Source organism: Felis catus, chromosome F1 (genome assembly GCF_018350175.1).
Source record: "Felis catus isolate Fca126 chromosome F1, F.catus_Fca126_mat1.0, whole genome shotgun sequence".
NCBI lineage: Eukaryota > Metazoa > Chordata > Mammalia > Carnivora > Felidae > Felis > Felis catus.
In genome coordinates, this window is record NC_058384.1 from 690563 (window position 1) to 700514 (window position 9952).

The 9952-nt window shown below is 52.8% G+C and overlaps 1 protein-coding gene and 1 long non-coding RNA gene across 5 annotated transcripts in view; both read right to left on the minus strand.

Moving 5' to 3' along the window:
* The window catches only part of TP53BP2 (tumor protein p53 binding protein 2), a 53007-nt gene extending 43588 nt beyond the window's left edge, over positions 1 to 9419 (minus strand). The window contains exon 1 of one of the 4 annotated variants that reach the window (XM_045049151.1): positions 9180 to 9419. In XM_045049151.1, the coding sequence (XP_044905086.1) occupies positions 9180 to 9206 (27 nt within the window). In that variant the 5' untranslated portion in view covers positions 9207 to 9419. The remainder of the gene's footprint in view (positions 1 to 9179) is intronic. The other 3 variants (XM_045049150.1, XM_023247640.2, XM_023247641.2) reach the window with 3 other exon arrangements.
* Positions 7282 to 8707, minus strand: LOC123382885. The gene is made up of 2 exons (XR_006592006.1): positions 8177 to 8707; positions 7282 to 8086 (listed from the first exon to the last, which is right to left on the minus strand). It is a non-coding gene; the product is annotated as an uncharacterized LOC123382885 (long non-coding RNA).
* Positions 9420 to 9952: the final 533 nt, after the last annotated feature.

Sequence of the window (9952 nt, forward strand, 5' to 3'; positions counted from 1 at the left end):
TGCTCTCCTCTAAACTGGGCACCGCAGCCATTTCACGTAAAGGCACTTCCTCGTCCTGTTCTTTGCTCTTCCTCACCGAGCACACGATCTTCCTGATCCACCAGGACACCGGGAGCACGAGCAACCCACTGTTTCCAGTTCTCCCCCCAGCGCCTCCGACTCCGTCCTCCGAGACGTCAGCTCTGGGAACTCTGAGGAAGCTCAAAGCCAAGCCAATGATGGACATAAACGAAGCGGGCGAGAACTAGCATCCCCAAGGACAATCGCCGGAACGATGTGCATCAAGTCCCCACGAGAGTCCAGCACGCTCCAGGTGCCAAAACGCACAGGTGTACGCAGGGCCGACAGGCGGACGCACGGGAGAACCGCCCGCGGGGTGCGCACAGCGTCCTGGGACGGAGACAGGCCACCCTGTCACCGTGCCGCTGAACTGGAACCGAAAGGAGTGAGCCGAGCAGGAAGAGGAACATCCGGGCAGAGACACAGCACACAAGCACAGCGGCGTGCGGTGACGACTGCACTCCGGGGCTGCTGGGACGTGCAGGCGGAGTGAGACTGGACGGACAGGCAGGGACGGGTCACCGCTCGGCCCGTGAGGCACAGGCATGCTGCGGACGCCCCGGCGCACGGGCCTCATCTCACACACGCACACAGCTACAGCATGGTCACGGTCACGGGGAGCAGAGCGTCGTGGGCAGAAACGTACGACGGCGTATGCCTGCTGTGACAAGAGGAACGCAGGCCTCAGTCCTGCCCACGGTCCTCACGCAGACCCCCCCAGGGAGCACACCCCAGGTGTGAGCGGATCTTAGGAGGACAACACAATTCCGAAGGCAGGCCAGCGAGTGGCGGCACGACCGACACGGCCTTGTTCAGTGTTCTGACTCTACCACTTCCTCTGCGAGGCCTGACACCCTGGAACGAAGTGTCCGGATGACACCAAAGGGCCGAAACCCACTGGGCTGGATGACGGACACTCCGTCTCTGCGGAGGGAGCTTCTCCCATATGCCATAACAGAAATCGGTCTTGGAGCATGCTGGAGAAGGAAGACACAGACTTCGGTTCAGGAAAAACCACACGGAGGAAGTGCGTGGAACACACTAAAGGGGCAGAGAGCAGGGCAGGGACAAAGATGGCAAGAAGAGGGCCTAGGCAGCGGAGTGACAGCGCAGGAGAGGGCCCATGACACAGGTGGCGCGGGGGATGGAAAAGCAGAAGGGGCGCCTGGGTGGCTCAGTCAGTTAGGCATCCAACTTCAGCGAGTTGAGGAGTTCGAGCCCCGTACTGCACTCTGTGCTGACAGCTCTGACCCTGGAGCCTGCTTCGGATTCTGTCTCTCCCTCTCTCTGCCCCTCCCCTGCTCACGCTGCCTCTCTCTGTCTCTCAAAAATAAACATTAAAAAACAGGAAAAGCAGAAAGAAATGGCCACAACACCCAGGTCTCCAGCTGCTGAGAGCAGCAAGCCACAGGTACCGGGAAAAGACTTTTCTGCCTTTAAAATGAAAGTGACCCAAAACAGTGCCCCTTTTCTGGAAATCAGCAAGTTACTAACAATTACCCACGTATCACAAGCCCTCCACATCTTGCTGTGGTTCAGAGAAGCAATGGCAGGACACCCTGTAGAACTACGGCAACTCGGACTGTAATCTCCCAGATGTCAGGCTACACGTATCTCTGCAATAAAACGAAGCATCTTGGAATTAAAAACAACTGGTAAAGGAACTTTTAGGTGAAACCATCAGAAGCCGTCCAGGTGGTGTAGTCCCGTGGTCAAACGTTTTCAAGGTTAGGGCTTCCTCAGGAAACCGGATTGGCCCCGCTCGGTTTCACAGAACCACAGAGACGTAGGCTCGTCTTGAGCTCTTTAGAACTTTCTTCTTCTACGAAGTCTGGTTTCCCCTCAGTCCCGCAGGGAGGAGCCTGTGGGTTCGGAGAGGTCTCCCCTTACTACATCCGGCCCTGTTCCCAACCCCAGGCAGGCCGTCCTGTCTCCACTCTCAGCCTGACACTTCTCCACATCTGTACCACCCGAGCAAGTTATTCAAGCAGGTGACAAGATGTGTCAATTGAGTGTTGTGAAGATTAATACAGAGAAACATCCCTAAAGCGGATTCTGGATGCAGAAGGGGAGGCTGGAAGGGGGAGCTGTACCGCTCAAGGTCAATCACAGGAAGAACTGTCAATTACAGACCCAACAGGAAAGCATCCTGAATTCCAGGCGCCATGGGGAAGATGTGCGGGCATCTCCGAGAAGAGACACCCCTCCCCAACCCCCCCACAGCTCAGCCACTGAGAAACCACCATCACCCTCAACCCCGCTGCTTCTCCAGTGGACTCTGGTTCAAAACAACCCCTCCCAACTTCCTTTTTGTCCATAAAATAACGTTCCTCTCCTCTTTGTTGGACTTGCCTATGGTTGTCCCAAAGCCAGCCTGTCCCCAACCTGCAATTCTCTGTTGTTATTTCCAAATAAACACATTCCTGCCAGCTTTACCTAAGGTTGACAAGTTCACGCCCAGTTCACACTATGTGCTGGGCCCTTGGGGTGACAAGGTGTGGCTCTTTCCCATTCCAGGTAGCTGTCCATGGACCTTCCACCCCCACTCCTCCCCTTCCTCCCTCCCCGCACCTCCACAACCTACTCTCCACACAGCAGCGCAGGGGTCTGTGCTCATCGAGGAGATGCCGGCCCCTCCCTGCTGTCCCCCCTCAGGGGCACTGCATTCCCTGCAGGCCACTCGGCCTATGCACGCGGCCCACAGTTCTGACTAGGTGACAGGCTCCATAGGCCCGCGGTTCTGACTAGGTGACAGGTTCCACTCCGTCTCAGCAGGCCCGGCCCAACCCGCATCCAGTCTAGAGTGACCATCCCGGCCACCTTATCCTGCTGAAATCCCAGCCTCACCTTCTCTTCCGTATTTTCCACCCCGAAACTAGCTCAGGGAAGGGGAGCTCCCAGCAAGTGGGGTACCCTTTCCTGCACCCACCAGTGCCCCCCACACACAGCAGACGGTTACTAAGTATTTTCTCACCAGAAGCTGGCCCAGAGTGGCCATCCAAATACAACCAATAGGTAAATGGGGAAGAATGAGGCACCATGATTTAAGGGGATTCCATCTAAATTCAGTCCCTTGTTTACTTCCGATAAACTCACATCACCGGGCTGAATCGCTCTTCCTTGCTCACTCGGCGCCCATCTCGGCCTCCTGCCGACACCGTGCTGGGCAGGCCACTGCTGTGCCACCCGGGACCCTTCTCTCGCAGGCGCTGGGAGGTCCCCGTCCCTCCGCCTGCCGCTCCCGACCCTTCCTTCCTTCCCCGCATCATCGGCATCATCGCCTTGGAGCCCTGTCTACAGAACCCTGAAGAGAAAGTGACCCCCCATGGTCGCACAGAAACCAGACAGGATGGCCAGCCTACACCAGCGGGCACGGTGCGGTCTCAGGAGAGGCTGCTTCCCGTCCCGGGGGAAAAAGCGGGAGCCCAGGACACACGTCACTCAGGAAGTGTCCTCTCCGCTGCGGGGACGAGCCAGCTGTCCCACCCAGCTCCGACTGGAAAGCACTTTAAACTGGAATCCTGCAACAGTTCATCATTATGGTTTTCTACTGCTTCTCTCAACTTGCATCTTACATGCTTTTATTTGAAATGTTGGAAACTTAAAGTAGTACTAAGTTAAAAACCTGTTTCTAGAGACACCAGTGAGGTAGGCATTTCAGAAGTAAAAGTTCAGTATTTACTGGCTCAATAAATATTTTCAATAAATGTCTAGTCCTATTAGCATCCCAATAAGTCACTTGATTTTGGATATATTTTATGTAGAAAAAAAATCAAAATGACCACAAGTTGTGGGAAGCTACTTTTCCTACAGATGATCTATGTTTACAATTTGCGTTTCTCCGCTGAAATAACTTTCTTTTGCTGAGACCTTACACAGAAAGTTTTTGGAGTTATGCCTCCGTGTGGCTCAGTACTTCTGCGGGGATCCCCTCCTGACCACAGCCTCTCCTTGGCTCTCCCCAACAAAATGTAAAATTTTAATGTCTCACTCGGCACTCCAAAGTAAGTAAATATTTCAGAGTCTATCACCTGTGTTTTCTTTTCTCAATTACAACTCATTAAAGAAAAATGCTCTCTTCAGTCCATAGCACACCATCAAAAAGCAAGTATTTAAATAATGTTTGACTTGACTAAGTGGCATGAGCTGAAAAGAACACTCTGGATTCCTAAACTCTCTCTCCCACTCTCCTTATCCTTTGATAACGTAGTGGGAGTTGGTGAGAGGTTCACAGCCCAGGATGGCACCCCCCCACCGGCAGGGCCGAGGATGCGTGAGGTCGGCTTTGGACAGACTCAGGGAATGCCTGCCACACACCCTGACAGGTCACCGGACGATAAAAGTCTCGGCATTCCTTACAGGCTTCAGAAGAGAGAGATCGTGTTTTACTGCTGCTGCTTTCTACCTTTGGGGGACGGTGACACAGAGAGGGAGAGAAAACAGCTCTTCCTGGAAGCAGTGCATGACTAAATGACCCTCTGTTTTCGGGTCCTGCAGATAAATGTCCCTTCCAGATAAATAAATTCTATGCAGCTGTTAAAATACAAGCAGGTGTATGCTTGTGCTCAGTTTCTTTGTAAAGTCTAAAATGTTCCCCTGAAACATAAAAATGCAAAAAAAAATTTTTTTAATGCTTTTCAGCTTTTAATTAATACAGCGGAAGTCATAAGGCAACAAATCTCACTATAGCACATAAAATGTGAGGTTTTTGCCACATTTTTTAAAACAGAGGATGTGTTTAAGAGCCTTTGAGAATTACAATCCTATAAAGACAGAGAACCTACCTTAAACTTTACTCTGGAATAAAACCTAAGCTTGCTTACTCAACAACAAGAAATTCTTTCACCACAAGGTATAATCATACAAATACAACGTTCTAAAGCTAGAACTTGAAACCTTTGTAATCTCAACACCTAATTTCAGTTTGGAAATATGTGCAAATAAGACTTTTTTTACATGAAAATAATATGAGCATGTGAGCAGAAGTCATGCCTTTGGTCTGTGAGGTGCCCCAGGTGCAGTCTCCTATAGAAATACAGAAATCCTACTGAGCAGGTGTCAGACTCCTAAAGGAGATACTGTAAGAACCCATTTTTATTTTAACTCTGAAGTTGGCTCACTTTTTTTTTTTTAATTTATCTTGAGAGAGAGAAAGAGAAAATCCCAAGCAGGTTCCACAATGTCAGCATAGAGCCCCAGGCAGAGCTGGATCCCACGAACCGTGTGTGATCATGACCTTAACTGAAATCATGAGTTGGACGCTTAACTGACTGAGCCGCCCAGGTGCCCCATGCCCATTTTTTTTTTTTTTTTTGCTAGACTCCCCAAACTAGAAGCTCAGACCATCAGATATTATCTTACAGCAGCATCATGGAATAACTAGAGATAATCAGGACACCTCTGCAGCACTGGAAGGTAAAATGTCACAAATTTAAAACTTAAATCATGATCAGGGCGCCTGGGTAGCTTTCAGCGAAGCCTCCGACTCTTGATGTCCGCTCAAGTCACGATCTCGGTTCGGGAGTTTGAGTCCCGCATAGGGCTCTGTGCTGACAGTGTGGAGCCTACTCGGGATTTTCACTCCCTCTCTCTGCCCCTCCCGCGCGCTCTCTCTCTCTCAAAATAAATAAATAAACTTAAAAAAAAAAAAAAAAGACTTAAACCATGATCAGGTCAATTGAGCTTTTTAAAATAAGCAATCATTTTCTTGAAAACATTATCTGCAGCAGGGCTGTATGATGAGATTTGTTCAAAGAGAACACCAAATAGTTGGAAAACACATTTTCCAAGTCATTAGTGGTAAACAGGCCATCACTATTTGGTTTTAAAGCGTTAACGGGAACGTGAAGCTGCAAATACATCACTCAAGGGTGAAGTTCTTCTCTGTGCTACCTTGTCAGACTGCCCTGCCCACACAGTGGCCACCAGGCACATCAGCTATCTAGATATATTTAAACTAAGTAATCTTTTTAAAATTTCAGTCCCATTAGTCACACGCCAAGTGCTGAAGCTGCAGGTGGCTGGTGGCCCCCATGCTGGCCACAGGGACACGGGACATCCATGCCCGAGAGAGGATATCTACCAGAGACAAATTCGAGTCCTCTGGCCCTCCATGTGGTTCTGCAGAATACTCTGTGCGGTTCTGTGTGTAGTTTTGGTTTTTGCTCTTTTTTTTTTTAATTTTTTTTAACATTTATTTATTTTTCAGACAGAGAGAGACAGAGCATGAATGGGGGAGGGTCAGAGAGAGGGAGACACAGAATCTGAAACAGGCTCCAGGCTCTGAGCCGTCAGCACAGAGCCCGACGCAGGGCTCGAACTCACGGACCTCGAGATCGTGACCTGAGCTGAAGTCGGCCCCTTAACCGACTGAGCCACCCAGGCGCCCCGGTTTTTGCTCTTTTTAATCTACCATTTTGGTAGCAGGTACAAATGTTTATCAAGTCATATCTGAACGCTTTCAGTTAGCTAACCTCTCTCATAGAAATATTTCTGAATATGTGCTTTCTTTGAATATAATGCTTTCCAAAATGAAAGTATGAAACAAGATATCCGATATAATTTTAAATAGCTGAGAAATTTTGCTTTTAATCAAATTATCTTTATCTGATAACCAAATACAACGAGGATGGCTCACTTAAAAAAAGTGACACTCAACCTGCAAACAATTCGTTCTTCAATGAGGGAAAATAAAGTGTCAAGGATGAAACATTAATCCGTTTCTTCTTACCAAGTTGTAGAAATTATCAGAGAATCAGAGACACTGTGGTGGGTATCTGGAAACGAGTGTTAATGATCTCGCCTGCTCTGCTGTACCCTATCATTACCTCTACCCTGACTCTCAGCGTTTGCCTACTTATTTTTAGTTAGCCTACTAAAATGCACCGTCCCCTTCTGGTTTTGGGTCCAATTATCACTTCATGTCCCACATGAAAGTCACTTGACTCTCTACCATTTGGTGAGAAAATACACAAACACATTTATCTGTACACTTTTAATATAACACTGTCTAAGTAGCCAGCTGTTATCTTCAGAATGTCTTTAAGGGCAATGCATGGAATGTGTTCTTAATGCCACAGAGCTACACACTTAAAAATGGTTAAAAGGGCAATTTTTGTTATGTACATTTAACCACAACAAAAAAAAAGCACATCAAGACAACGGTCGACATCCTGCGCCGATCCATCTGTTCATATTAATCACAACGCTTTTCCTAATAAATTGGGTTAAGATTTTTAATAACTGGTTAAGTAATAAAATGCAAAACTTCGCTCAATGCTGAAATTAAAATCCAAGTGCTGTATATTAAAAGCCAGAGAGGAGAAATATATTTAAGAAAATAGGCTCATTTTCAGGCACCCCAACTATTACAGGATAAAGACACAGAGAGAGTGGTGTTACCGAATGAACACCTGCTTCACGTGGTTATGTGACACACAGGCTACAAATGTCTGAGGTGGCCAGTCCTGCAAATCCTGCACGAGCTCTTATCTAGCACCTACCCCAAGCTGGGGCTTCAGAAACAGGGACCCCGCTCCTCACAACCACCCTGAGAGCTGGTGTTACCATCGTCCCCATTTTGCAGATGGTGAGACCGGGAGACGCATCACTTTTCAAAACAAGAAGGCAGTTCTGGTCACAAAGGGGGCTGAGCAAACACCGAGGCTCTGGCTCCAGGCTGGTGTGCACGGATGGGAAGAACCGTACCAGCCTCCAGGGCCAGCAGCTCTTTACAAACTGGTCAGCCGGTGTCCGGCGGCAACAAGGAAAAGTCTCCTGTTTTGTTTTTAAGCAGGCTTCATGCCCAGCACGGGGCTCGAACTCAGCACCCTAGATCAAGACCTGAGCTGAGATCAAGAGTCGGAGGCGGACCCCACTGGGCCCCCCAGACGCCCCAAAACTCTCCCAAGTTTTAAGAAAGCCCAAAGGATACCGTGAAACCATCCTTAAGAAATCACCTTGCAACAACCAGTACTGGTCTTGCTCCTTAATTTGTAGGAAAATTCGGAGACGACTGCAGAAGTCACTTCCAAAGAAAGAAAAACGTAAATCCCAGGATACATATTTTAATTGCAAATTCCTTCACCCTCCCCCATGGTCCATTCACATCACAAACCTGACTTCGTAAGCAGGTACTAAATTAAACTGGGTGCAGGACACCGCGCACACTCTAATTCCTTGAATCCTCGCGGGCCAAAACAGCATCCCAAAGCCGTCGAAAGTCAATTACCAAGCGCAATGAACTAAGTCGGCCGAGGCAGTGAAAGTGAGGACCCAGGTGGGCAGCCGGGGCACAGAATTTTCTGCCCTGCACCCGTAACTGCGAACGACCGAAACGCGCCGTCGCTCCGTTCCGCAGACGGTGGAAAGTTGCCCGCTCCTTTGTCTGAACACGGGAAGCCCTAGGAAAACACCGCGGGCCGCAGAAAGACCCCTGGACCCGGGGAAAGGCGCGAGCACAACCTCCTGGGGGTGGGGGTGGGGGGTGGGGGGCGCGTGCACGAGCCCGCAGCCCAGCCCCCCCACCCAACCCGCGGGCGCCGAAGGGAAGCGCCTCGGCGCTCCTGCGTCAGCCCTGCGGCCGCCGGGGGCCTCCAGGGTCTGGAGGAGGGGGAGGGTCGGGATCAGGGAACCTGCCGGTTCGAGGCTCAGAGGAGGGGGAGCAAGGCGCTGGGGGGGGGGGGGCCTGGGGCTCGGGCGGTTCAGAAGCTCGAGGAGCCGGGGGCTGGGGGGGGGGGGGGTTGGGGGCCTCGGGGGGGGGGGGCCGAGGGCCGAACGCGCCGCGGGCACTCGGGTCTCCAGCGACCTGACGACCCCCCAACCCCGCAGGGGCGCCCTCGCACACCAGGAGCGACAGGCAATCGGACCTCAACAGGCTCCGCTTCACTCCCAACAAAAAGTTTTTAAAAAGACAAAGCACCCGACAGCCCGGGGCCCCAAGTCTCGACGCGCGAGACCCGCACGGAGTGAGGACGCAGGCGGACGCGCCAGGAAAGTTTGGGCGGCTGCGCGTCGGCGGCTCCCTGCCCGCAGGGGTCGGGGGGCCGGGGGGAGGGGGCGGGTGGGGGATGGGAGAGGGGGCCGCGGCCTGGGGACTAGCCGCCGGCCCGCGCGCTTACCGGCATCATGTTGGACCCGAACCGCATGGGAGCCGCGGCCCGAGCCGAGCGGGGCGCCCGGGTCTCGGGAGCGGGGGGCGGCGGCGCAGGGCGAGGCTCCCGGAAGGCGGCCGACCTGTTGCGAGGCGAGGCGGCCGCGGCGTCGGCGGTCGGCGCAGCCCTCCCCGCGGGCGGGGGCGCCACCGAGCCCAGGGCCCACCCCCCGCGGCCCCGACGCGGCTTTGTCTCCTCAGAGCCCACGACGGCCCGCGCTCCGCCCCCCGCGCCCAGCGCGCGCGCTCCCCCCACCCCGCGCGCCCTCCGCCCCGCCCCCCGCGCGCCCTCCACGCTCCGCCCCCCGCGCTCCCCCGCCCCACCCACCTCCGCACGTCTTGTGAGGGCGGGGCGAGACCGGGCGCGGAGGACGCGCCTGCGCAAGAGCGGCGGGGTTCCGCGTCCCACCGCGGCGGCTCGCGACTGCCCGCCTTCACCCTGGTCATCGCCCGTCGTCCAGTGTAGGACTCAGGTCTGCGTGGCTTTAGGTTAGACACGAATACACTTAAAACTGACTCCCAGGGGCGCCTGGGTGGCGCAGTCGGTTAAGCGTCCGACTTCAGCCAGGTCACGGTCTCGCGGTCCGGGAGTTCGAGCCCCGCGTCAGGCTCTGGGCTGATGGCTCAGAGCCTGGAGCCTGTTTCCGATTCTGTGTCTCCCTCTCTCTCTGCCCCTCCCCCGTTCATGCTCTGTCTCTCTCTGTCCCAAAAAAAAAAAAAAAGTGACTCCCAGGGTGGAGC